Source organism: Leucoraja erinacea, chromosome 35 (assembly GCF_028641065.1).
Source record: "Leucoraja erinacea ecotype New England chromosome 35, Leri_hhj_1, whole genome shotgun sequence".
In the NCBI taxonomy this organism is placed as follows: Eukaryota; Metazoa; Chordata; class Chondrichthyes; order Rajiformes; family Rajidae; genus Leucoraja; species Leucoraja erinaceus.
Window position 1 is genome coordinate 13042637 of NC_073411.1, and position 27548 is coordinate 13070184.

The 27548-nt window shown below is 53.4% G+C and overlaps 2 protein-coding genes across 2 annotated transcripts; one reads left to right on the forward strand and one right to left on the reverse strand.

Moving 5' to 3' along the window:
• Positions 1–587: 587 nt before the first annotated feature.
• On the forward strand, positions 588–6427 carry aspdh (aspartate dehydrogenase domain containing). The gene is given in 9 exon segments (XM_055662342.1): positions 588–1671; positions 2480–2624; positions 3177–3261; positions 3904–3996; positions 3998–4054; positions 4570–4626; positions 4628–4794; positions 5326–5483; positions 6247–6427. Coding segments are annotated over 9 exon segments (1032 nt in total). The 5' UTR covers positions 588–1493; the 3' UTR covers positions 6339–6427.
• A 2169-nt stretch (positions 6428–8596) lies between these two features.
• Positions 8597–27341, reverse strand: LOC129713354 (AT-rich interactive domain-containing protein 5A-like). The gene is made up of 6 exons (XM_055662343.1): positions 27229–27341; positions 17878–18067; positions 17121–17173; positions 12159–12256; positions 11033–11219; positions 8597–10573 (listed from the first exon to the last, which is right to left on the reverse strand). Exons 2-6 carry the CDS (start codon positions 18014–18016, stop codon positions 9425–9427), a joined length of 1626 nt encoding a protein of 541 aa, XP_055518318.1. The 5' UTR covers positions 18017–18067; positions 27229–27341; the 3' UTR covers positions 8597–9424.
• Between the last annotated feature and the right edge of the window lie 207 nt (positions 27342–27548).

Below are 27548 nucleotides of genomic sequence, written 5' to 3' on the forward strand. Positions count from 1 at the left end.
TAGGATTGTTAAGGGCTTGGACACGCTAGAGGCAGCAAACATGTTCCCGATGTTGGGGGAGTCCAGAACAAGGGGCCACAGTTGAAGAATAAGGAGTAAGCCATTTAGAACGGAGAGGAGGAGACTTTTTCTCACAGAGACTGGTGAGTATGTGGAATTCTCTGCCTCCGAGGGCGGTGGAGGCCGGTTCTCTGGATGCTTTCAAGAGAGAGCTAGATAGGGCTCTTAAAGATAGCGGAGTCAGGGGATATGGGGAGAAGGCAGGAACGGGGTACTGATTGTGGATGATCAGCCATGATCACATTGAATGGCGGTGCTGGCACCCATTGTCTATTGAGGCCCTTCTTCAGGCTTGCAGGATCTCGACCCGAAACGTCACCCATTCCTTCTCTCCAGAGATGCTGGCTGACTCGCTGAGTTACTCCAGCACTTTGTGTATCTGTCTTCAGTGTCAGCCACCACCTGCAGTTCCTTCCGACGCATTGATTCTCACCACGTGTTGTCTTTTCGCTGACTGGATAGCACGCAACAACAAAAAAGCTTTGCACTGTACCTCGGTACACGTGACAACAAACCAAACTGAACACTTTGTCTGAAGAAGGGTTTCGGCCCGAAACGTCGCCTATTTCCTTCGCTCCACAGATGCTGCCGCACCCGCTGAGTTTCTCCAGCACTTTTGTCTACCTTCGAAATTCCAGCATCTGCAGTTCCTTCTTGAACACTCTGTCAGCGGTTAGTGATTAACTGGAGCGGGAGAGATGGGGTCAAGGTGCGTTGGATCAGTATACACAAGCTTGGGGAGCCCACACTGCCTGCTGTGTGAGAGGTCGCCACGGAGGTTTGTACTGGCCCTTGCTGCTTGGGGCTGTAAGTCAGTTTAATATCAGGGGGTTGACATCGAGTGCTGGAGTAACATAAGCGAGTCAGGCAGCATCTCTGGAGAGAAGGAACGGGCGACGTCTCGGTTCGAGACCTTCCTTCAGACTGATGAAGGATTGGGGAGCTTGGTCAGTCGGCGAGTACAAGTCACCCTTGTCCATTGCGGGCCCAGTGCAGTGGGGAAGCGGGGCCGCCACTGCCCGAGACCACTGCACAGCAAGATCCCACCAGCACACAATGACCAGCGCCCAATTACCTACCTGGTGAATGAGGGATGGATACTGGCCCCGGGGTCTCTGGGGAGAAGCCACTGCTCACCTTCCACCATGGCCTGGGCGTGTCTGAGCCCCATTGGGGAGAGATCTAGGACACAAGTACACAACATTCCCTGAAATGTTGTCACAGTTTACACGGGTGGTGAATAGACAATAGACAGCAGGTGCAGGAGTAGAGGCCATTCAGTCCTTCGAGCCAACACCGCCATTCACTGTGATCATGGCTGATCATCCACGATTATTACCCCGTTCCTGCCTTCTCCCCATATCCTCTGATTCCGCTATCTTTTAAGAGTTTTATCTACTTGTCTACTTATCTGAATTAGCCTCCACTGCCTTATGAGGCAGATAATTCCACAGAAGAAGGCACATTGGCCTTCATCGGTCAAGGAATTGAGTCTAGATCATCTGTTTGAGCGTGTCTTACAGGGGCTGAAAGTACGGGACCTGCAGGAGACAACCATGGCCGGAGACAGCAAGCCCCGGAGAGTCGGAATCATCGGCTTCGGACACTTAGGTAGGTCGAAGGTGAGAGGAAGCCTTTCTTCAGAAACTTTATTCTGGGTAAACTTTTCATGTGTGGTCGTGGTGGTGAAGGAGGAACAGCTGATGTTAGTGAGGGTGAGATTCTGTTCCCTAGGTGAGTGTACATGGGGAGGGGAAGGGAGGTGGGGAGGGTGATGGGGGTGGGGTGGGGAAGGGAAGGGTGGGGAGGGGAGGTGTGGGGGTGGGGAAGGGGAGGGGTGGGGAGGGGAGGGGTGGGGGGGGGGGGGGTGGTGGGGGGGGAGGGGTGGGGAGGGGTGGGGGGGGGAGGGGAGGGGTGGGGAGGGGTGGGGAGGGGAGGGGTGGGGGGGGGAGGGGTGGGGTGGGGAGGGGTGGGAAGGGAGGGGTGGGGGAGGTGTGGGGGGGGGGAAGGGAGGGGTGGGGAGGGGAGGGGTGGGGGAGGGGAGCGGTGGGGAGGGATGGGGAGGGGATGGGGAGGGGGGGTGTGGGGAGGAGAGGTGTGGGGGGGGGAAGGGAGGGGGTGGGGGAGGGGGGGGTGGGTGGGGAAGGGAGGGGAGGTGTGGGGTGGGGAGGGGAGGGGAGGGGTGGGGAGGGGGAGGGAGGGGCAGAGAGAGGGGTGGGGGGGGAGGGGAGGGGGGGGGTGTGGGGGGTGGGGAAGGGAGGGGAGGTGTGGGGTGGGGAAGGGGTGGGGAGGTGTGGGGAGGGAAGGGTTGCGGAGGGGAGGGTGTGGAGCGGGTTCACTGCCCTGTTTGAGCCCCCCCCCCCTCACTCGCTGGGGGTCCCACAGCCCCGGTACTCATGCCCCTGCCCCTCACCTGCAGGCCAGTACCTGACCGCGAGGATTGAGGAGGAGGGGTGTCGGCACGGTCTGGAGCTGGCCTTCGTGTGGAACAGGAGCCGGGACAAGATGGAGGGCCGCGTCCGGAGGGAGCAGCAGCTGCCGTCCCTCAGTGACGTCGTGCACAGGTGAGCTCTCACCTGCATCCGGACCGTGGCGACTCTGGACAACATGCATAAGTGACGTTTCGGGTCGAGACCCTTCTTAGGTCTGAAGAAGGGTCTCGACCCGAAACCTCTCCCCTTCCTTGTCTCCAGAGATGCTGCCTGACCCGCTGAGTACCTCCAGCATCTTGCGTTTATCTTCTGCCGATACACTGGGTCTGGGGGAGAAGGTTGGAAGATCCATTTTAGCCCCAGAGGCCTGGCCATCTCCTCGGACACAAGGCTTTCAAAGTTGAAAGATGATATATACTGGATAATTTGAGGTGCACTTGAGGTGGGCCTAGATCAGACTAGATGGGCTGAATGGCCAGCTCCTGGCCTATAGCAATGCTGTGACCCCGGATCCATGCTAGGCCAATGCGCCTGGTCCTCAGTCCCTGCGTCCACCCTCCGCCTACCTCTCCAGCCTCAGCTTCCTGGGTGCACCTGGGGGAGGGGGAGGGTGACTGGTCAACCACTAGTAGACCTCAGACCCACCGGCCACACTGCCTCCCACCGCCTCCCTCTCCATTGCAGACGGGCGGACCTGGTTGTGGAGGTCGCTCACCCTCACATAGCCAAGGAGCACGGAGCGGAGATCCTGAAACACGCGGACTTCATGGTGAGTTCAGTGAGGCACGGCGGGGGGAGAGATGGAGGTGGGGAGTGTGGGTGGGGGAGAGATGTGGGAGGGGTGTGTGGGTGGGGGGAGAGATGGGGAGGGGAGTGTGGGTGGGGGAGAGATGGGGAGGGGAGTGTGGGTGGGGGAGAGATGGGGGGGGAGGGGAGTGGGGGGGGGGGGAGAGATGGGGGGAGGGGGAGTGTGGGTGGGGGAGGGGGAGTGTGGGGTGTGGGCGGGGCAGAGATGGAGGAGGGGAGTGTGGGTGGGGGGGAGATGGGGGGAGGGGAGTGTGGGTGGGGGGGGAGAGATGAGTAGAGGAGTGTGGGTGGGGGAGGGGAGTGTGGGTGGGGGAGAGATGGAGATGGGGAGTGTGGGTGGGGGAGAGATGAGGGTGGGGGGGTGTAGGAGATGTGGGAAAGAACTGCACCCTCTCTGTGACCCCCACTGACGACAGCAGACAGCAACCGGGGTGCCCCTCCCCCCCCCCCCCCCCCCGCACATGGGGAAGGGTTCATGGAGCTTCCCACCGTGTGAGCATGAGGGAGGGCGGAGCAGGGGGGGGGGAGGGGGGGGTGGGCAGTGTGGAGGTGGGGGGTCAACAGGTGAGGGTTGAGAGGTGAGGGGTCACTGGCCTTTGCCCAGGTCGGGTCTCCCACAGCGTTTGCCGATCCGAAAGTGGAGGCGGCGTGCCGGGAGGCGGCGAGGAGACACGGACACACCCTGTACATACCCAGCGGGCGCATTGTGGGGGGCAGCGGACATCCAGAGAATGGCCGACAGCGGAGCCCTGCAGGTCAGGATGGGTGGGGAGAGGAGGGGTGGGGTGGGGGGGGGTGGGGGAGGAGGGGTGGGGTGGGGTGTGGTGGGGTGTGGGGAGAGGAGGGGTGGGGAGAGGAAGGGTGGGGTGGGGGGAGAAGAGAGGTGGGGGTGGGGAGGAGTGGGGAGGGGTGGGGTGGGGTCGATGGGGAGTTGGGGAGGAGTGGGGAGGGGTGGGGAGGAGTGGAGAGGGGGGTGGGGAGGGGTGAGGGGGGGAGGGGAGGTGTGGGGTGGGGAGGGGGTGGGGAGGGGTGGTGGAGAGGGGTGGGGAGGTGTGGGGTGGGATGGGGGGTGGGGAGGAGTGGGGATGGGGTGGGGTCGGTGGGGAGTTGTGGAGGAGTGGGGAGGAGTGGGGAGGAGTGGGGTGGGGAAGGATTTGGTGGGGGTGGGGAGGGGATTTGGTGGGAGGGGGATTTAACAAACCCCCACCCCTCCCCCCTCTTCCATCCCCGTTTCTTCCCTCCGGCCCCTGACCTTTCCCCCTTGACCTAGGCTCTGAAGGTGACGATGAGCAAGCACCCCGACAGCTTCAGGCTAGAGGGGGCTTTGGGGGGCGCAGGGGAAGAGTCGGGGGGGGCGGGCGGTGCTGTACGAGGGCCCTGTGAGGGGTCTCTGCCCCCTGGCGCCCAACAACGTCAACACCATGGCAGCCGCAGCCATGGCCGCCCACAATCTGGGCTTCGACCGGGTACAGGGATGTCTGGTGTCTGACCCCAGGTCAGTGTGGGCACGGGGGGGGGGGGGGGGGGGGGGGGGGGGAGGGGAGGGGGGTAGACAGTGTGTGGTGGAGAAGTGTGTGGGAGAGAGAGGGTGTGGGGGAGAGGGTGTGTGGGGGAGGTGGGGGGTTGAGGACCAGGGAGGTCGGGGCTCTGCAAGGCAGTGTAACGGTGGCTACCTACTGTATGAAACTTCCACTTTTGGTCAAGTCACTGGATGGATTTAAGAGATAGTTAGATAGAGCTCTAGGGGCTAGTGGAGTCGAGGATATGGGGAGAAGGCAGGCACGGGTTATTGATTGGGGACGATTAGCCATGATCACAATGAATGGCGGTGCTGGCTCGAAGGCCCCCTCCTGCACCTGTTGTCTATTGACTATTGTCAGTGTTAATGTGCGGGGATCGCTGGGCGGCACGGACTCGGTGGGCCGAAGGGCCTGTTTCCGCGCTGTATAACAATAAACCGAAACTCTGTGCACAGTCCCTGTCCCCCCGCGGGCCGTTCACGGGATGCCCATTGCCCCCCCCACAGTTTGTCGGATTGGCACGTGGTGGAGGTGGAGGTGAGAGGCCCGGTGGATGAGGCTTCAGGCCACGGCTTCACGGTGAAGACCACGCGCCGGAACCCCGCCACCCCGGGGGCAGTGACGGGCTCGGCAACCTACGCCTCCTTCTGGAGCAGCCTGCTGAGTGAGTACTTCACCCCCACCCGCCCAAGGCCACTGGCCAGCCCTGAGATCACTCACTAGCCCAGCAGACCAATGGTCACCTTCATAATGCACCGCTCACCAGTTCACAGGTCACAGGGGCAGAATTAGGCCATTCGGCCCATCGAGTCTACCCCGCCATTCAAGCATGGGCTGATCTATCTCTCCCTCCCAAGCCCATTCTCCTGTCTTCTCCCCATCACCACTGACACCCGCACTAATCGTGTTTAAGAAGGAACTGCAGATGCTGGAAAATCGAAGGGAGACAAAAGTGCTGGAGAAACTCAGCGGGTGCAGCAGCATCTATGTGGAGCGAATGAAATAGGCGACGTTTCGGGAAATAGGCAACTTAAATTTACCCCAGGTTTGGGAGCCTTGTCTAGATAGTTGTGAGAGTCAGTAGGTTTATAATAGATGTCAGTCGATAGGCTATCTCCTGGGATGGAGACCAAGAAAATGAAGGGACATGTCGGAGATGGTCCAAGTGAATTTGAGCGCAGGATGGAAATTGGTAGTGACACAAATGATCAATGAGTTCACAGCACAGGTGCAGGAGGTAGCAGCCATGCAGCCAGTGCCCTCTGATGCTGCTGGGGATTCTTTGTCTGTTGAGGGGGGGTTCTAATACAAGGTCACTCAGACCATTTCTCTGCGCTCCTGGACAGTCCTATCGAGTGAGGATATTCCAGGAAATTTCACACAAATGCTCAATTGCTACCGTTTTCTTTCTCATTGCTCTTCCTCAGATTGCAAAGGTCACGGAGGGAAAACTCTTCCTGTGCTGATGAACTGTCGCTTCCAAGCATCGAGGAAGACGGCGTCAGAATTTGGAACTTAAGAGAGTTTCGATTAAAAAAAAACACGCCATTCTTGACCCCAGGAAATAAAGCACGATCTTCTCTCGCGTTATTGGCGCTTTTGGAGACTGTTTTGCGGGGCGTGAACTTGGCAGAGCAGCACCCGGGAAACCAAGCACTGGTTGAGATGCGGCTTAGAATCGGGACATGGGTTGACCGAGGTGTGTGGGAAGGAACTGCAGATGCTGGCTTGAACCTGAAGAAAGACACAAAAAAGCTGGAGTAACAGTGGGTCGGGCGACTTCGCTGGAGAAAAGGAATAGGTGACGTTTATGGCCTTGCCCTTTATTCAGGCACACAAGACAAACAAGTCTGAGGAAGGGTCTCGACCCGAAACGTCACCATATAACAATTACAGCACGGAAACAGGCCAACTCGGCCCTTTTAGACCGTGCCGAACACTTATTCCCCCCTAGTCCCATCTACCTGCACTCAGACCATAACCCTCCATTCCTTTCCCGTCCATATACCTATCCAATCACCCATTCCTTCTCTCCGGAGTTGCTGCCTGTCCCGCTGAGTTACTCCAGCATTTTGTGTCTAACTTCTACAATTCCTTGTTTCTAGAATGAAAGGTTTGCTGGCTGCAATTCTACAATCCAACACGAGAGTGTGCCCTTGTCCACGGGTTTAATCAGTCGCTGTTCCAGACCATGAAGACCCCGCTTCCCCTAAATAAGGTCAGAAGTGAATTGTTGACTCCGCCATGCAATCTTGGATCGTCTCATAGAAACATAGAAAATAGGTGCAGGAGTAGGCCATTCGGCCCTTCGAGCCTGCACTGCCATTCAATATGATCATGGCTGATCATCCAACTCAGTATCCTGTACCTGCCTTCTCTCCATACCCCCTGATCCCTTTAGCCACAAGAGCCACATCTAACTCCCTCTGAAATATAGCCAATGAACTGTGGCCTCAACTACCTTCTGTGGCAGAGAATTCCACAGATTCACCACTCTCTGTGTAAAAAATGATTTTCTCATCTCGGTCCTAAAAGACTTCCCTCTTATCCTTAAACTGTGACCCCTAGTTCTGGACTTCCCCAACATCGGGAATAATCTTCCTGCATCTAGCCTGTCCAACCCCTTAAGAAATTTTGTAAGTTTCCATAAGATCCCCCCTCAATCTTCTAAATTCTAGCGTGTACAAGCCGAGTCTATCCAGTCTTTCTTCATAGGAAAGTCCTCCCATCCCAGGATATCTAATTTCCCCTCTTAACCCCATTCTCCTGCCAAGATTGAATGGCGGAGTAGACCCGATGGGCCGAATGGCCTAATTCTGTTCCTATAACACGATCCCAGACTATCCCTTCAGCTACCTTGTACACCTCGGGTATGCAAGGAAATAATTTCACTGTGCCTTGTCACATGTGGCAATAGAGTGTATACCATTCCATTCGCCGAGTGCCCGCTCACAACACGAGACAGATAGAGAGGTTTCCGAAGCTGGGAGGATTGTGGGTCTTCAGGTCGCCATTACACCAGGCAAAGTCGGTGGGTGTGTGGTGGGGGGGGGGGGGGGGAGCGAGGAAACACGGATCAAATTGATCTAACCGAACATAACAGATCAACCCGGGGAAGACAGATGGCTAAAGCACGAACAGAGATCACCAACATTTCATTTACAGGGATTAAACATAGAATCAGGTTTCTGGCGACATGTTGGTCTTTATCAAATACATAGTTTAGAGTCACGTTTACATGCACGTCCATCAGAGAGAGGTGATACAGACACCAATTGTATTCATTAGTCCATCATCCCGAGAGCTCCTCGGTTCATTCAGTCACGTGTGGGAGATGGCGTCTAGTCTCAGTTGTCGGCGGTGAGGTGTGTGTGGCCGCCTTATAATGTTGCAAAGTGCCGCTCATTTCTGCACGCTCACTGGAGAGAAGAAATGGGCTGAGAAGGGTCTCGACCCGAAACGCCACCCATTCCTTCTCTCCAGAGATGCTGCCCCTCCCGCTGAGTTACTCCAGCATTTTGGGTCGGTCTTCAGTGTAAAGCAGGACCTGCAGTTCCCGGCTGCTCGTTTCTGCGCGGTGAGATGCCACATACAGCATGTGCCGACTTGATGTTGGATGATATCGAGTCTTCCCATTCTCACACTGACCTTTCTGACCTAGGCCTCCTCCATTGTCAAAGTGAGGCCAAACGCAAATTGACAGCTTACAACCCAGTGATATGAATCTGATTTCTCCAACTTCAGGTAGCCCTTGCCCCCCCCCCCCCCCCCCCCCCCCGCTTACTTTTTTGCATATTTTCATTCATTTGTTCTACATCTCTCTACTTCGCCGTCTACATCTCTCGTTTCCCTCTCCCCTGACTCTCAGTCTGAAGCAAAGATCCTAGAGGAGCTCCTCTATAATCTTTGGTCTGAAGAAGGGTCTCGACTCGAAACGTCACCTATTCCTTCTCTCCGGAGATGCTGCCTGTCCCGCTGAGTTACTCCAGGTTTATGTGTATATAAATTATCTCTATTTGTTTGCTAATCTACAAGGAATCGTCCAACTCTCACCTCCTGGCCCGTTTGCCCCCTAAACCAGTTGCAAGTCAAAGTGCCGGAGGAACTCAGCGGGTCAGGTAGCATCTGTGGCGGGACATTTCGGGTAACGTACAACCTCTCCAGTCTCACTGTCCCGACACAAAACGCCATCTGTCCATTCCCTCCACGGATGCTGCCTGACCCGCTGTGTTCCTCCAACACTTTGGCTTTTTTCACTCTTGATTCCAGCATCTGCGGTTCACCGGTCGCTCCCTGAACGAGTCCATCGGATTCCTCTTGACACTCGGAGCAGCAGCAGCAGCGCGGAGCTCGGCAAAGTCAAGTCGTTCCGCGCCGATGTCCGAAGTTCCCTGGGGCCTTGTATCCCCGGCCAGTCTCTGTCTGTCACGGATTATTTACACACGAGGTCGACCCGGGCCATCTTCTGTCCTTTCAGCGCGACCCGGGTCATTGGCTCAGCGAGGGGCGATGCCCCGTTTGTGTGGTTCTAGGGTGGAGCGTTCTCGGTCACAGGCCCCGGGCCAGCGCAGTCGCCCGGGCCGGGCCGAGCCGAGCCGGGCCGCTCTACAGCGGAGGCCGCACTTGGGCGGAGAGGTAGGGCGTGGGATAACTAGCTAGCGGGTAGAGTCGATGCCGGAGGAAGGAGTCGTAGGAAGGTCCGGTTGCCCAATGTTTGTAGAGATCCAGCGGGTATCCAGGAGCGGTGAGAGTCCCCGCCGGCCCGGCCGGCGCCATGAAGGAGCTGAAGGCGAGCGAGGGGACGAGGGAGGAATAGAGTGCCTGCCCTTTGAATGGGAGGAGGTAGGCGGCCGGGAACCGCTCCCTCAGCGCCGGGGCTGGGCAGGGGAGATGGGCTCTGGGCGCCGCCAGCAACCAGGTCGGCGGAGGGGCTTTGCCCGGCTTGTCCTCCCCCGCCGGTCCCTCATGGGCCTCCGGCTGCTTCACCACTCGCAGCGGGGACACGACGCGATACCTCTTGCCCAAAGCCGCCTCCGTCAGCGGGCCCGCCTCGCACAAACCTCCGGCCGCCTTCAGCCGCTTGACCGGTACCTTCCGCGGCAGCGCCACGCTTAGAGGCGGCACCCAGCACGCTTTAGGTCGGCCTGGCTCGACTGCCCACGGCGGGTGGGCGAGAGGCCGGGGTCGGGGCAAGCTGAGGTCGGTAGGCCGGTCGTACAGCTCCCTGTAGCCGCGGCAGCAGAACCCGGCCCGTCTGTCAGCGAGGGGCAGCGGCTTGACCGCGGCTGGACGCAGCGGGGGCGCTGGGCTTGTCCGCGGCTCCTGTCCACTCTCCCCTGCTATCCGACAGCCGGCCGGGCGCGGTGGAGGCGGCAGCGGCGGCGGCTGGATGACCGTGGGTCTGGCCAGACTGACCGCTCCGGCTCCGGCCGCCGCCACCACCCCTGTCTGGGCGAGGAACTTCTTCTTGGCTAAAGGCGACAGGATTGCCCGCTCCTTCCAGGGCGAAGAGCGGTGGGGACCCGGCTTCGTCTCTCCGTCGGTCACCCCTCCCGCCACCCGCAGCTCCTCATTCGACCCCGGACCAGGGACCTTGTCGCCGGCTGGACGTGGGGACCCGGTACAACCTTTGTCTCCCGTCGTCGCCCCGTCCGTTCCCGGGCACTTGTGGTCTTCGGTAGGAGATGTGCAGAGGCGGCGAGGGTCCCTGGCCGACCCCGACCCCGTGTCCGCATTGGCCACCAGAAGGGGAATCTGTGTGTGTGTGTGATGGGGGGAGAGGGGACACAAGACAGAAATCTTCAGTCACAGGGATGCCCAAACTACATTTACACCCCACGCTGCCTCGGCAAGGCCAGCAGCATCATCAAGGGCCAGTCGCACCCCCGGTCACTCCCTCTTCTCCCCTCTGGCAGAAGGTACAGAAATGTGAAAACTCACACCTCCAGATTCAGTGAGTTTCAGTTTCATCTTCCCAGCTGTTGTCACCCCCACATAATTTACAGCGGCAGACTAACCACTCAACCTGTACCAGTGCACCCGGGGAAACCCACGCGATCACAAATAGAACCCACGTGCAAACTCCACATGGACAGCACCCGATGTCAGGATGGAACTCAGGTCTCCGGTGCTGTGAGGTAGCGGCTCTACCCGCTGCGCCTTGTGCCACCACTCTCCGTAGACAGACAGTCGGGAAGGAGTGGGTTACCGTACCTCACCGCCTTGGTTCTGCTGCACGCCAGTCTTCCCCGGTCTCCGCTTGCTGTTCTGCTCCTTCAGCTCAGCGCTGGAGCCCTTGCCGTCCTTGCCCCGGACCACCTTGTACTGTTTCCGGGGCTTGCCCGCCGGCAGAGGGCGGTCAGCCTCCCCCCTCAGGTGGCGTTCGTACGGCAACACCAGCCTGTCCAAGAGAGGGGCGGGGAGGGGGGGGGGGGGGGGGGGGGGGGGGGGGGGGGGGAGAGGGAGGGGGGGAGAGAGGGGGAGAGGCAGGGGGGAAAGGGAAAAGGGCAGTGGAAAGAGAATAACATGATTCCAATCAAACCATCCATAGTGTAATGATACTCTCTAGCATTTAGGAGATTGAGAGGGGATCTTATAGAAACTTACAAAATTCTTAAGGGGTTGGACAGGCTAGATGCAGGAAGATTGTCCCCGATGTTGGGGAAGTCCAGGACAAGGGGTCACAGCTTAAGGATAAGGGGGAAATCCTTTAAAACTGAGATGAGAAGAACTTTTTTCACACACAGAGTGGTGAATCTCTGGAACTCTCTGCCACAGAGGGTAGTTGAGGCCAGTTCATTGGCTATATTTAAGAGGGAGTTAGATGTGACCCTTGTGGCTAAGGGGATCAGAGGGTATGGAGAGAAGGCAGGTACGGGATACTGAGTTAGATGATCAGCCATGATCATATCAAATGGCGGTGCAGGTTCGAAGGGCCGAATGGCCTACTCCTGCACCTATGTTTCTATGTTTCTATGATACATGATAGAGGGAATAACATGAATACGTCAGGTGCAAGTTAAAGGAACATGGATAGTTTCTCCCTCCACAGATGCTGCCTGACCTGTTGAGCCTTTCCAGCATTCTCTGTTTATTTTGTAAGAGTCAGCTTGAGCCGGTGTGCAGTCGGTGTGGTCTCAGCGGGCCGAAGGGCCTGTTTCCACGCTGTATGTCTCAACTAAACAACAGGTCAGGCTGCAACTCTGGAGAATGTGAATGTTTCGGGTTAGAACCCTTCTTGGCAACTGCCCCCAGACAGCCAGCAGGGGGGGCAAGTGAGGTGCAGGGACACCCACCCCTCCACACAGGTGTGTAGTCTCTGCACTGTGCCCACTCCTACCTCTCATAGTGCCGGCGGGTACAGGTGGCGGCGCTGGTACTGCCTGGGCTCCCCCCCAGCTCATCGTAAATATTCTTCCAGAGACGGCTTGTGGTGACCTGCAGGAGCAGAGATGAAATTTAGTTTTACATTTCTTTTTCGAGATACAGCAGGGAAACAGACCCTTCGGCCTGTTCAAACCGTTTCTATGTTATCCCACTTTCTCATCCACTCCCGACCCATTAGGGGCAATTTACAGAGGGACAATTAACCTACAAATCCCGCATATCTTTGGTAGACACAAGGAACCGCAGATGCTGGTTTACAAAATAAAAAAAACACTAAGTGCTGGAGTAATTCAGTGGGCCAAGCCGCAACTGTAGTGTACGTGGATAGGGTTGTGGGAGGAAACCGGAGCACGCAAAGGAAACGCACGTGGTCGCAGGAAGAACGTGCAAACTGCACACACACACGCGCACACTGTGCCCATGGTCAGGATCGAACCCAGGTCTCTGGTGCAGTATGTAGTTGGTCAGTAGCACTGGGTGGCAGTGGGCAGCATCACCAAACAACTCAGTCTGAAGAAGGGTCTCGAGCCGAAACGTCACCCAGAGATGCTGCCTGTCCCGCTGAGTTACTCCAGCATTTTGTGTTTATCTTTGGTGTAAACCAGCATTTGTAGTTATTGCCAACACATCTCCATGCATCAGCCCGGCACAGACACCTTATTCCCCCAAGCAGTCTCTCCTCCCTCCAACTTAACACCCGTTTGATCTCTAGCCTTTCCCAGCTCTTATGAAGAGAGAGAGAGAGAGAAATGGGCCCAGTGAGATAGCTTGGTGAGGCCAGGAAGAGCTTGGACAGCCAAAAGTGCTGGAGAAACTCAGCGGGTGCAGCAGCATCTATGGAGCTAAGGAAATAGGCAACGTTTCGGGCCGAAACGTTGCCTATTTCCTTCAGTCTGAAGAAGGTTTTCGGCCCGAAACGTTGCCCATTTCCTTCGCTCCATAGATGCTGCTGCACCCGCAACGTTTCGGGCCGAAACCCTTCTTCAGACTGATCATTGGGTTGGACAGGCTGGGCCTTTTTTTCTTTGATGCAACGGAGGCCGAGGGGTGACCTTATAGAGGTGTACAAGATCGTGAGGGACACGCATTAAGTGAACGCTCACAGTCTTTTTCCTATGGTAGAGGATTCTAAAACTAGAGGACATCGGATTATGGTGAGAAAAAGAGATTTAAGAGGGCAATTTATAGTCTGTACCTGGGATGAGCTGCGAAAGGAATCTACAGAAGAAGATGCAAATCTGACTTAAAATACACTTGGACAGATAAATGGATCGGAAAAGTATTGAGCGAAATTGATCCAGTTCATTCTTGTGAAATTACTGGTAGGGGACTGGTGTGGTGGAGGGTTTGTCTGTCACGCTAGCGGTTTTAAATCATCAGTATAATTTTATCAGTTCTCTGTACACGCACACTTCCTGACTTGGAGAGATACAGTCATTATTTCTCAGTAAAACCTGAATTCCCATGTCTGAAGTTAACGGTTTGTCGAGGGGAGGGGGGGGGGGAAATTCCCCACCTTGTCAGCAGTGTGCTCTCCGAGCAGCAGATGGCCGTGTTCCTGCCCCTCTCCAGAGTGTATTCCCACTGCCCCCACCTCGCCAGCCAACCTGCCATGTCCTTCCTTGGACTGCACCTACTCCTTGTTGATTCTCCCATTGCTCATTTCTATCTCCTTCCCAGAATGCACAAACGGGATTGCCCCTCGCTAAACTCATCTCCACATACCTCCACTTTCACCTTGTTCAGTCCCTTCCAACCTACATCCGAGGCAGGCATCTCACATGCTCTTCATCACTTCAACAATTTCCAATTCCTAGACCCCATTTTTTCATATTCACCATGGATGTCCAGTCCCTTTACACCTCCACCCTCCACCAGGAATGTCTCAAGGCCTTCCTGGATCTTTCTTGACAGAGACCCAATATGTTTGGGCAAATCGGGCAGTTTACAACCCAGTGGTATGAATTTGTATTTCTCTAACTTCAAGTAACCCTTGCACCCACTCTCTCTCCATCCCTCCCCCAGTCGTACCAGCTTCAAAGTCGTCTTGTTGAGACTCAATGTCTGTACTCATGTTTGCTTTAGGCCACAGCTAATAATGGCCTGTTTCCCATATCAATGTTACTTTTTTGCATATCATTCATTTGTTCTATCTCCATACATCACCTTGTTTCCCTTTCCCCTGTCTCTCTGTCAGTTGGAAGGGTCTCAATCCAAAACGTCACCCATTCCTTTTCTCCAGAGATGCTGTCCGACCCGCTGAGTTACTCCAGCTTTTTGTGTCTATCTTCCTAATCGATTCCCCTCCACTAACACTCGTCTCCACCTGACTGAACTTGGCCTCACCCTCAACAGCTTCTCTTTTGACTTCTCTCACTTTCTTCAAGCTAAAGATATAGCCATGGGCACTCATATGTGCCCCAGCTATGTGGCCCTTTTGCTGGTTCAGTTTAATGTAGAGTTAGAGCGTAGAAACAGGCCCTTCAACCTGTATTTTTTAATTTATTGAACTTTTATTTATTTATTGAGTTATGTTTTTGACTTTGCGCCATTTATTTTTCTGTTTGTTATATTATATACACACACTGAACAATTATTTATTTATATGTTTTACAGAGCACAATGTTTATACACTCCAAAGACGTTCGGGTTTGTAGGTTAATTGTTGCCATCTGTAAATTGTCCCTAGTATGTGGGATAGCATCAGTGTATGGGTAATCGTTTGTCAGCACAGACTCGGTGGGCCGAAGGGCCTGTTTCCATGCTGTCTCTCTGACATAAAGGAAGGAAGCAAGGAGGAGGAGGAGGGAGGCAGCATCTCCCGCTCTCCGTCACCTGCTGAGGCAACAGATTCCTATTTTAATCCTTGCTCCAGATGATGCAGCTGTCAGGTATTGTGCTTTTGCTGAGAATTTTGGAGCAATTGCCTTGTTCCCTGATGCCAGCAGCACAGAGCCCATGGGAGACCCACTCTGCCAGTCACATCCTGCTGCATGTCACGTGCGTATCCAGGGAGGGTGAAGAGCAACTTGGACTGGAACACTGTCGTGTCCGGGCGGTGCAGCGGGTAGAGCTGCTGTCTCACACAGCTAGGGATCCGGGTTCAATCCCGACCTCCTGCACTCTATGCCTGTTTAGATTTCACTTTCTCCCTGTGACTGTATGCTCCGGTTCCCTCCCACATCCCCAAGACGTGCTGGTTGTAAATTGCCCCCAGTGTGTAGGGAGTGATGGAATCTGGGGCCAGTTTAATCTTTTCCTTCAACTTTCAATGAAATGTCAAAGGAGAAAAAAGGAATGGGACTAATGTAGGACTATGTAAATGAGTGGTTGATGGTCGGCACGGACCCGTTGGGCCAAAGGGCCTGTCCCTGACCTGTATCTCCCCGTGATTCAGTCCCTGTAGACCAGGGAGATTGGAGTCACCCAGGGCCCCTTTCCTGGTGAGCAACCTCTGGACACTTTGGAGGTCCCAATAGCTGCAGATACCCAAACAATGACCTCACCCCCTCACAGGGAGCGTGACCCTTGCCAGGTCACCAGGGTGCAGCTGGAAGCTGCTGCTGGAGAAGAAATGCGAATGACGTGAGATTTTGTGGATGTTTTCCAACACTCCTTGCCAATTCCCAGCTGAGGATTCCTGGGAACCAAAGTCTGGACAAGTCCCCATGACCAGTAGGTCTCAGAGGGCCGAGATGTTGACGTTTGTTTGGGGCTGGTTTCCAAGTCAAGCCCTTGAGATTGGAATTCATTGGATTGGACACTGCGCATGGGAAAGACCGGTGCCAAAATGTCAGGGGAAGTAAGCGACAGGCCTCCACGGACAAAATACTGCACGCCAGGGTACTGATTGGGGATGATCAGCCATGATCACATTGAATGGCGGTGCTGGCTCGAAGGCCCAAATGGCCTACTCCTGCACCGATTGTCTATTGTATATTGCCAGGCAGTGTGGGTGGGGACAGGACACTGCTAATGTTTGGGGTCGATGGTCTCCCACTAAAACTGGGAACAGATGGAAACAGATGCTTCCTTGTCACCTTCTCCAAGCTAACCTTGATCCTTGAGCTACATTTGCCTTGAGATTCATCACCTTTGATGTCCTGTTTTCACACCTTACACTTCCTCACCTCCGTGTCTCCCTCTCCCCTGACTCTCAATCTGAAGAAGAGTCTCGACCCGAAACGTCACCCGTTCCTTCTATCCAGAGATCATGCCTGCCCCGCTGAGTTACTCCAACATTCTGTGTCTATCTTCGATGTTAATCAAACATGTTTTAGGTTGTCAGGGTGGTGAGGAGGGGCAAGAGGGAGTGAACAGGGCGGGTCTGAAAGGGAGCAGAGATTGACGGATTGGTGCTGGACACAGTTGACAGGCGAGGGGGCGATGGTCACCCCACAGGAGATGCGATTGAGGGGACAAGAACTGAACCCTGATGATACCATGAGGCGCACAGAGAAAGGCAAATTATCGTGACTGGAAGGTGCTGCTCAGCATTGAGGCAGGAAGTCTGAGACAAGTCTGAGACAAGAGGGTGAGGTGTTCACCTTGAGCTTCGAGCAAGCTTCATTAGAACAGTATTAGGGCCCAATGTCAGGGAGTTAAATATTCTGGACTCTTGAGCTTTATAGAGGGGTAAATGCACGGCCTGCATTGCAAGGCAGAGTAGGACCAAGCTGCCAGTCAAAAAAAGACAAAATGCTAGAGTAACTCAGCAGATCAGACAGGTGACGAGAACATGGATAGGTGACGTTTCTGGTCAGATCCTTCTTCAATCAAAGCCTGGCTGACTCATGATGGAGGAACAGTCCAAGGCTAGAGAGCAGGAACATCACAGGTGGCTGGGATTCAGACCTGTACCACCTGTACCACTGTGGAATTCCCTGCCACAGAGGGCAACAAAAAAATGACTCACCACTTCGTAACCGCCCAGCTTCTCCACTGCCTTGTAGAGTGTGGCCAGGTTCACTGTGAAGAGAAAGCAGTCACAGAGTCAGCAAAAGGTGGGAACTTCCGTCAAGATCCCACCATGTACAGCGAGAGTATTGTCATTGTCATTGTTCCCCCTCCTCCCTCCTCCGTCACTCCCTGCGCCAGAAGACACCACCGCTCTCTCACGCCCACTCGTGCTGGGTAGCCGTAAGCACTGCAGCTTTTGGGGAGAAGCTACAGTACTGAGGCTTCTGCAGTGCTTCTCAGCCCACCGAGTCCACAACGACCATAGATCACCCTTTCATGCTAGTTCTATGCTATCTCACTTTATCATTCATTCCCTACACACCAGGGGGCAATTTACAGAGGCTCAATTAACCTACAAACCAGCACGTCTTTGGGATGTGGGAGGAAACCAGAGGAAACATACACAGTTGCATGGAGATCATGCAAACACCACATAGACAGCACCTGGTGTCAGGATTGAACCTGGGTCTCAGGGGTTGTGAAGCAGCAGCTCTGCTGCCGTGCCACCCTTCACTGAGCAAAGGTTGCCTGCTGTGTTTCTTTCCTTTAATGATACATTATTGGATGTGGAACTTGTTTTGGGAAGCGCCGTGTCTCAGAATGCCATCGTGGATTCACCCCTTGCCATGCATGGCATTACCTGCCAAGCTGATCAGCTTTTGCCAGGGATGCCCGAGGCTCAGTCCCCCCTCCTGCCTCAGCCCCTCACTCACCTTGCTTGAAGCCCAGGTGTGGGATTCTCTCGATGGGAGTGCCCCGCTCCTTCATAAACTGGTACAGGTTGACCAGGAAGCTCTTCTGGTTGATTTCACCGGCACCTGCATCATCCGGTAGACCCGGCTCCTCCGCCATCTCCAGCTCTGTTGTTGGCGCAGCGGCAAGACTAGGCTACGATCTTCACAGCTGTAAGAGGAACCGGGCATGGAGCTGAGCACCAGATCAGAGAGAGACTGCGCTCTATCCCCGACACCCCATCTACACCGACTGGAGTTTGGGGAACCAGAGTATTCCCAGTCACAATCACAACTCCATTCCCATTTGATTTTTATAGATTGGTCTTTTGATATTCATAGTGCATCGAAGGCCATTTCTTGATTACTACGGGTGTCAGAGGTTATGGGGAGAATGCAAAAGAATGGCGTTAGCAGGGAGAGATAGATCAGCCATGATTGAATGGCGGAGTAGACCTGACGGGCCGAATGGCCTAATTCTGCTCCTATTCCTTATGATTCAGCCCATCGAGTCCATGCCTGCTCTCAGGACATTTCTAGCTACTAATTCTCTCTCATATGCCCATCATATCTGCTCCCCACGTACCTACTCAGGGGGCAACTTACAGAGAGCCAATTAACCTACACACCCGCACATCTTTGGGATGTGGGAGGAAGCCTGAGCATCCAGAGAAAATCCACATGGTCACAAGGAGAACGTGTAAACTCCACACAGACAGCTCTCAAGGTCTGGACCAAATGCAGGTTTCTGGCAGCAGCTATAGCCGCAGTGCCACCCCATCACCCATGTGAATGGCAGGAGACATCAGATAAGTCATGCTGGATGCAGGGACAGAGGGGAAGGAGGTGGGTGGTGTTCACAGACACTGCAGCTGGCATGACCAACATGTATGTGGCTTTTCACACAGTGTTCTGTGTGGGAATGCAATGTCTGCCAATGCCTCTGGGAGTGGTGGGAATATCCTGGTCTTTCCCTATGGATTGATGGATGGCTTGGTGCAGTTGGGCAAGAATGTTCATGGATTTGGACATAAAGTGCTGGTGTAACTGTTGTGCTGCAGCATCTCTGAAGAACATAGATGGGTGACATTTCAAATTGGTGTAGGCGAGGCACAGGGAAGAGAGGGGGTAAAAAAAAAGGAGGGGTGGAAGAAAGGGGTGGGGACTTTGGTAAGTTACCTACAATTGGAGAAATCAATGTTCATACTGTTGGGATGTGAGCTACAGAATGGCAGAAGAATGAGAGTTAATATGTCTGGTATCTAGGAGTATGGGATTCACGATGGAAGCTGTACAATGGTCAGAATAGCAGGTAGGTTCATCAGCCTGCAGCTTCTATCAGTAAGAGGCACACTCAGAGTTCCACACACTCACTGAACCAACATCAAATGTCATGTCATAGTGAGGGCGACCACTAAAACCACCTTGGTCTTTCACTTCACACCTTCTTGTCTTCCAAAAACGCAGGTTGCGGTGAAAGGCAGACAGATCCTCTATAGGGAGGCTCCCTCGCGGGTTGGAGTTGGAGCCTGCGAGTCGACGCATCCTGGGGCCTGTTTCGGCGCCACACAGGGGTCAGGCGGGGACCCAGAGGCGAAAGTGGAGAGGTCAATGTGGCCGTCGATGAGGGTGCCGACCGACAGCAGGCAGTGAAGAAAGCCAATGGCATGTTGGCCTTCATAACAAGAGGAGTTAAGTATAGGAGCAAAGAGGTCCTTCTGCAGTTGTACAGAGCCCTAGCAAAACCACACCTGGAGTATTGTGTGCAGTTTTGGTCCCCTAATTTGAGGAAGGACATTCTTGCTATTGAGGGAGTGCAGCGTAGGATCACCAGGTTAATTCCCAGGATGGCTGAACTGTCATATACTCTGGGATTTAGAAAGATGAGAGGCGACCGTATTGAAACATATAAGATTATTAAGGGATTGGACAGGGTAGAGGCAGGAAACATCTTCCCGATGTTGGGGGAGTCCAGAACCAGGGGCCACAGTTTAAGAATAAGGGGTCGGCCATTTAGAACGGAGACGAGGAAACACTTTCACACAGAGAGTTGTGAGTTTGTGGAATTCTCTGCCTCAGAGGGCGGTGGAGGCCGGTTCTCTGGATACTTTCAAGAGAGAGCTGGATAGGCCTCTTAAAGATAGCGGAGTTAGGGGATATGGGGCGAAGGCAGGAACGGGGTACTGATTAGGGATGATCAGCCATTATCACATTGAATGGCAGTGCTGGCTCGAAGGGCCAAATGGCCTACTCCTGCACCTATTGTCTATTGTCCACCTCTACCCAGCTCGTTACAGATTAGCCCAGTTGCCATCTGGGGGCAACGTTAGAAATTGTCCACGTTTGGAAGATGGGAGCTGGTTGTTCAATGAAACATTGGGGGAAGAGACATATGCCACGTCTTGCTGGGAATGTCTGCAAGGGAACAAGCCCACATCCACTGCCACAGGCACAGAGAACGATGTCCCATACATGGCTTTACTGCACAATGCGTGCATAACACAGCAATATTGAGGGACCCATGCACGTAGACAACAGACAGAGAAAGATGTACATCAATGTACACACACACACCGGCACACTATCATTGCCTTCCATCAATCTGTTCACCTCAAATTATTATCTGAAGTTTATAACACACGCTATAGAATTTCATTTTATTACTCATTTCCTTCTTGGAAAAAAGTGATCAAACACAAACAGAAACACAACACAAATTGTGACTAACCCCGCCTGAACAGTAGCTTAGTACAGAAATTACTCCATTATTTAAGGTCAATATAACTGCCTTTCAAACTATGCTCACAAAATCACAACTGTGGCTGAGGCGGTCTGGGCCTCGAGAAGGCAGCTCGCTGATCGGAAATGACAGCTTTCCAAGCTCTGCTGATCTGCGGCTGATAAGAGTGTACCGGCACCGAGTAAGAGCGAGAGAGCAGCGCCAGGTCCACAGCACAGACCCAGCGCTGCCCAGCTGTGAACCATCCACTCCCTGGATGCTGCTGCCTGCCTGCCTTACCCCGTCTCTGATTAATGACTGCCCACAAACTGCTGAGCTCCACTTTTGTGAAGGGCACTCAGGCTTCCTCACTGAAGGTTACAGCTTGCTATAGTCATCTCATGGAAACAGGCCGTTTGGCCCATCATGTCCGTGCTGTCCATAAAGTATCCACTTACATTTTTCCTCTCACATACATCAACACCCGACAAAAACAGGCCCTTTTTGAGAACTGCGCAAAGTTTAGGTCCACATGTGATAGGAAAGTGCTCAAAACGAAAGCCTGTGGATTCTGGAGCAACCATTCAAGTTTCAGACTCATCGGAATAAGTAATGTCTCGGGAGGGTTGTGAGGGTGAATGTTGGTGAGGATTGGCAGAATCAGGAGACCTACTGTAGGTCAGTGTCAGGACACTCTCTTCTACCCCAGAGACTCCTCTGTGAACCCTGAGGCATCATAGGAGGCCATTCAGCCACTCAAGATGCGACATCTCATGATGCCTCCGAGTTAACAGAGGAGTCACTGGGCTAGTTTAGTTCATTGTCACGTGTGCTGAGGTACAGTAAAAGCGTTTTTGTTGCCTGCTATAGTCAGCGGAAGGACTATACATGATTACAATCAAGCCGTCCACAGTGTACAGATACAGGATAAAGGAAATAGCATCTTGCTATGTTCTGACCCCGAAGTCTGGCCTCAGCTTCAAGAGTCAAAAGAGTGTTTAATTGTCATGTGTACTGACAACAGAACATTGAAATGTCCCCCCCTCCCCCCGCTCCACCTTTGCTGATCTGCAAAACTAGGACAGAGAGCTGGAGCAGCAGAATCAGCTGCTGTAACCAAGCTGGGAGAATGTCTGTGGTCTGTCAGCTCCCTTGTTCTCTCCTTATTTTTAGATCTGCTGTGTCAGGAAGAGGACTGATATTCAACAATCCTTCACCTTCTGCAGGAGAGTCAGCATGCAGCGCTGTGTGGAGCTTGCGTCACCTTAATTACTAGCAGTCGAGGCAATTCATCTGCTAATTTTGGGGCTCAGGGAGTTGTCCTACCATACATGGTTGAAGAAGTTGTCTCTGTATTCTTTGGAGTTCAGAAGAATGAGGAGTGATCTTCTGGAAGGGGTTGAGAGCCTTAGTGAATCGACAGGATAAATGTCGAGATGTTTCCACCAATGAAAGAAACAGAATGTGGTACTGAGATAGAAGACAGCAGGGGATGGACAATCTCAACTTCTCAACCCTAGGAAGGTGTGGGGATGAAATCACTTCCCTTCATGATCTTATACACCTCTATAAGATCACCCCTCAGCCTCCTGTACTCCAAGGAATAAAGGCCCACCATGTCCAACCTCTCCCTGTAGCTCTGGTTATTGAATCCAGGCAACATCTCTCGTAAATCTTCTCTGCACTCTCTCCATCCTCATGACATCCATTCTAAAGCAGGGCAAGGGGGGAAATGTGATGTGGGAAGAAATCAGAGCAGCCAGAGGGGGAAATCCCAAGGCACACTGGCCTGAAGGAGAAGATGAACTGGTAGATACGATGGTCAGTTCCTCAATGGACGGTGGACTATTAAGCCACCTAATTCAAGCACACACCAGGTCTGGAGAGCGTTGGAGCTGAACAAACTGATCCAAATCAGGGTTGGAACCACGAGGTGGGGTGTGTATGCTACTGCCGAGCTCTGACCTAAGCTAAGGTTTATGTTTACTATTGTCACAAGTAGCAAGGTACAGTAAAAAGCTTTGGTTACACAAAAAAGCTTCTGACCGACATACACTACAAACCCACTGACTCCCATGGCTATCTGGACTACACTTCTTCCCACCCTGCTTCCTGTAAGGACTCCATCCCCTACTCCCAATTCCTCCGTCTACGCCGCATCTGCTCCACGGATGAGACGTTCCACACCAGGACATCTGAAATGTCCTCATTATTCAGGGAACGGGGGTTCCCCTCCTCCACCATAAATGAGGCTCGCACCAGGGTCTCTTCCATACCCCGCAACACTGCTCTCTCTCTCCCCATCCCCCCACTCGCAACAAGGGCCGAGTCCCCCTAGTCCTCACCTTTCACCCCACCAGCCGTCACATACAAAAGGTAATCCTCCGTCAGTTTCGCCACCTCCAACGTGACCCCACCACTCGCCACATCTTCCCATCTCCCCCCATATCTGCCTTCCGCAAAGACCGCTCCCTCCATAACTCCCTTGTCAATTCTTCCCTTCCCTCTCGTACCCACCCCCTCCCCGGGCACTTTCCCTTGCAACCGCAAGAGATGCAACACTTGTCCCTTTACCTCCCCCTCGACTCCGTTCAAGGACCCAAGCAATCGTTCCAGGTGCGACAGAGGTTTACCTGCATCTCTTCCAACCTCATCTATTGCGTCCGCTGCTCTAGATGTCAGCAGATCTATATCGGTGAGACCAAGCGGAGGTTGGGCGATCGTTTCGCCGAACACCTCCGCTCGGTCCGCAATAACCAAGCTGACCTCCCGGTGGCTCAGCACTTCAACTCCCCCTCCCACTCCGTCTCCGACCTCTCTGTCCTGGGTCTCCTCCATGGCCACAGCGAGCAGCACCGGAAATTGGAGGAACAGCACCTCATATTCCGTTTAGGGAGTCTGCATCCCGGGGGCATGAACATCGAATTCTCCCAATTTTGTTAGTCATTGCTGTCTCCTCCCCCTCCTCAGCCCCCCTGCTGTCTCCTCCCATCCCCCAGCCTTCGGGCTCCTCCTCCTCCTTTTCCCTTTCTTGTCCCCGCCCACCCCCGTCCCCGATCAGTCTGAAGAAGGGTTTCGGCCTGAAACGTTGCCTATTTCCTTCGCTCCATAGATGCTGCTGCACCCGCTGAGTTTCTCCAGCTTTTTTGTGTAACCTTCGATTCTCCAGCATCTGCAGTTCCCTCTTAAACACAGTAAAAAGCTTTGTTTTACATGCTATCCAAACAGAACTGATATACCATACAGAGGCACATACATGTCAAAGAAAATGTACAATGGTTAGAGCAAAGGGGAAGATACAGAGTGCAGAATATAGTTCTCAGCATTGTAGCGCATCAGTTCCATAGACAGTCCAATGTCCGCAATGGGGTAGAGGTGAATCGACATGGGAGTGAATAATGTTAGAAAGACCCTCAAAGACCACCATTCATTGAATTCCTCTGCCCTTAGCTGAGTAACTCACCACCTGGAGACGCAAGGAATTATAGATGCTGGAATCTTGAGCAAAACCCAAAGTGCTGGAAGATCTCGACGAGTCAGGCAGCATCTGGGGAGGGAATGGATAGATGAATTTTCAGGTCAGGACCCATCTTCTGCCTGTTCATTCCCTCCATAGATGCTGTCTGCCCTGCTGAGTTATTCAAGCTCTTTGTGTCCTTTTTTGTAAATCAGCATAAGCAGTTCCTTGTTTCACCAGATACATCACTGACTTTGGTTCCGATTCAGTAATATCAGAACCTCAGTACTTTCCCTTTATCAAACAGACAATTCAAAACTTCACTGGTTGCAATATCTGTTCTGAAGGATGTAAACATTAGATACCTTGCTTTTCAATTGACATCATTTCAGCAAAATTACCACATTTTCTATAAAAACACATGTCTGTTGCAATAAAAACTCCCCTGTGGGTTCTGAGTCACACACCAGACCTGCCCCTTTCCGGTGTATTTCTCTCAACCTGTGCTGCTGCATATTAGTCCAGGTCAGCCAGACATTTCCGTGTTTCACAGGGAGACTAGGCTCTACACCTTCCCCTGGCAAAGACATTGCTCACATTTATTTTAGGAGGGCTAGAATACAAAAACAGGGATGCAATGCTGAGGCTCTATAAGGCTCTGGTCAGGCCACATTACAGAGAATTGTGAGCAATTTTGGGCACCATATCTGGGAAATGATGTGCTGGCCCTGGGGAGGGTCCAGAGGAGATTTACAAGAATGATCCCATGAATGAGTGGGCTAACAAGATAAGTGTTTGACGGCACTGGGCCTTTACTCGCTGGAGTTTAGAAGAATGAAGGGGGTCCTCATTGAAACATACCGAATAGTGAAAGACTTGGATAGAGTGGATGTGGAGCGGATGTTTCCATTAGTGGGAGAGTCTAGGGCTAGAGGTCACAGCCTCAGAATTAAAGGGTGTTCTATTAGGAAGATGAGAAGGAATTATTTAGTCAGAGGGTAGCTAATCTATGGAATTCGTTGCCACAGACGGTTGTGGAGGCCCATGGACATGTTTAAGGCAGAGATAGATAGATTCTTGATTAGTATGGTTGTCAGGGGTTATAGGGAGAAGGCAGGAGAATGGAGTTAGAAGGGAGAGATAGATCGGCCATGATTGAATGGCGGAGTAGGCTTGATAGGCCAAATGGACTAATTCTGCTCTTACTTAATACCTTAGCCTCCGGCTGCCATCCCATGACTTCTCCAGACGGGCTGGGATCTCACGCCCCAACAGACAGTCTGATCCTAGTCACATTGCCACCTCACACCGCCTGCAGTCTGGGTTTTCTGTTATGTTGTCCCACTTTACATCCACTCCCTACACACTCAGGGTAATTTACAGAGGACAGTTAACGTACAAACCTGCACGCCTTTGGGATGTGGGAGGAAACCGCAGCACCTGGAGAACACCCATACAGTCACATGGAGAACGTGCAAACTCCACACAGACAACACCTGAGGTCAGAATTGAACCCGGGTCTCCAGTGCTGTGAGGCATGGCTCTACCAGCAGCATTACTCCAAGTCTGTTAATGGGAGACCCACCCCCAGCCCACCCCATTGCCTCTATCAAACTTCCTCCCAACTGCTTCTCTCCGAGGAGAACATCCACCATGGACAACCTTTCGGTGAAGATGAATCCCTCATCTCTCGAACAATTTGCGAAATCCCCTCTGCTTCCCTTTCAGGGACTTTCACATCCTTAAACAGCAGCCATGCACACCGCAAACAATTCCTTTTCAAATCATTGCCAGTTTCCATATTTACTCACGACCTTTCGGCCCATCAAGTCTCTGCTGGCTCACAGAGAGATCCCATTGCCCAACCCACGTTACCTGCAGGCTATTCATGCCACATCCCCCTCTTCTCCAATCCCCCTTACCTGGCCCATGGTGGAATGTGGAAACAGCCTTGTCTGTAACTCCGAGCTCTCCCCTCTCTCGTAGTGGCCAAAATTAGGGCTTCACTGAGTCGGGGCAGGAACTCTGAATGACTCCCAAGGATGTCAGCTGCTCAGCAATGAGATTGCAGCAATCATCTCTACTGAATCTCTCTGTCCTTGCCCACACAGCACTGCTACAAAAGTCTCACTGGCACCAACTTCTCAACTCTGCCAAAGTTCCCACTTCCAACGAGGCTCAGAGGAGGCTTGTATGCACACAGAGTCATGTGCAGGAGCAAGTCAGAGACTCAAACACACCAGGAAAGCTGGAGACAAATAGACGACAGAAGCAAGAATCTGGTATAACAAACAGAGCTCAGGGGTTGAATACAGTCTCTCCAGAGAAGAGGTGGATATTCATTTTCTGGGTCACTCCTGATGGAGGGTCTCAACACGAAGACTCAACTCACACCTTTTGCCACCACAGACGTGCTGAGCTCTTCCTGCGTTCTGTTCTTTTAAATCAGAAGGGCTGCCGAGAGAGGAGACTGAACTAGAGCCTCACACTGAGTGAGACACTGAGTGAGGCTCTAGTTCTGTCTCCTCTCTCGGCAGCCCTTCCGATTTAAAAGTACAGAACGCGGGAAGGGCTCAACACGTCTGTGGTGGCAATAGGTGTGAGTACAAGCACAGTACCCCTCTCTCTTGCACACACACACACACACAACGCCTCTCTCTCTCACTCACACACATATACAGTCACACATACACACCAACACACATACAGTGTCTCTCACACAGAGTATCTTTCACACAATCTCCCTCTCACACACAACCCCCTCTCTCACACGCACACACACTCACACACACATACATACACACACTCACACGCACACTCTCACACACACACACACAATGTCTTTCTCACACAGAGTATCTCTTACACTCACAATATCTCACATACAATCTCCATCTCACACACATCTCTCTCACACACTTACACACGAAATGCCCCTCTCTCACACACTAACACACGCACAGTGCCTCACACACTAACACACGCACAGTGCCTCACACACTAACACACGCAGTGCCTCACACACTAACACACGCACAGTGTCACACACACACATGTACACACAGTATCAGACATACAATGTCACACATACAGAGTACCACACACACATGACCTTAACTTCAACTTAACTTGACCCTAACGGCCCTCCCTCACTCACTTGTACAAGTTGCCGGCAGGAGCCCACATGGAGCTGGATCCCGTCCACCCGCCCGCACTCGACGCCAAACTGCCTGCCGGCGGAGCGCGAGCTGCAGCAGCGGCCCAACGGACAACCCGCCGGCCCCGCCCCCTGTTAGCCACGCCCCTCACCGACAGTCACACCCCCATAGCTAGCCACGCCCCGCCGGCTAGCCACGCCCCCTCTCATCGACAACCACGCCCCCATAGCTAGCCACGCCCCGCCCCTCCACCTAGCCACGCCCCCTCTCATCGACAGCCACGCCCCCATAGCTAGCCCACGCCCCGCCCCCTGTTATC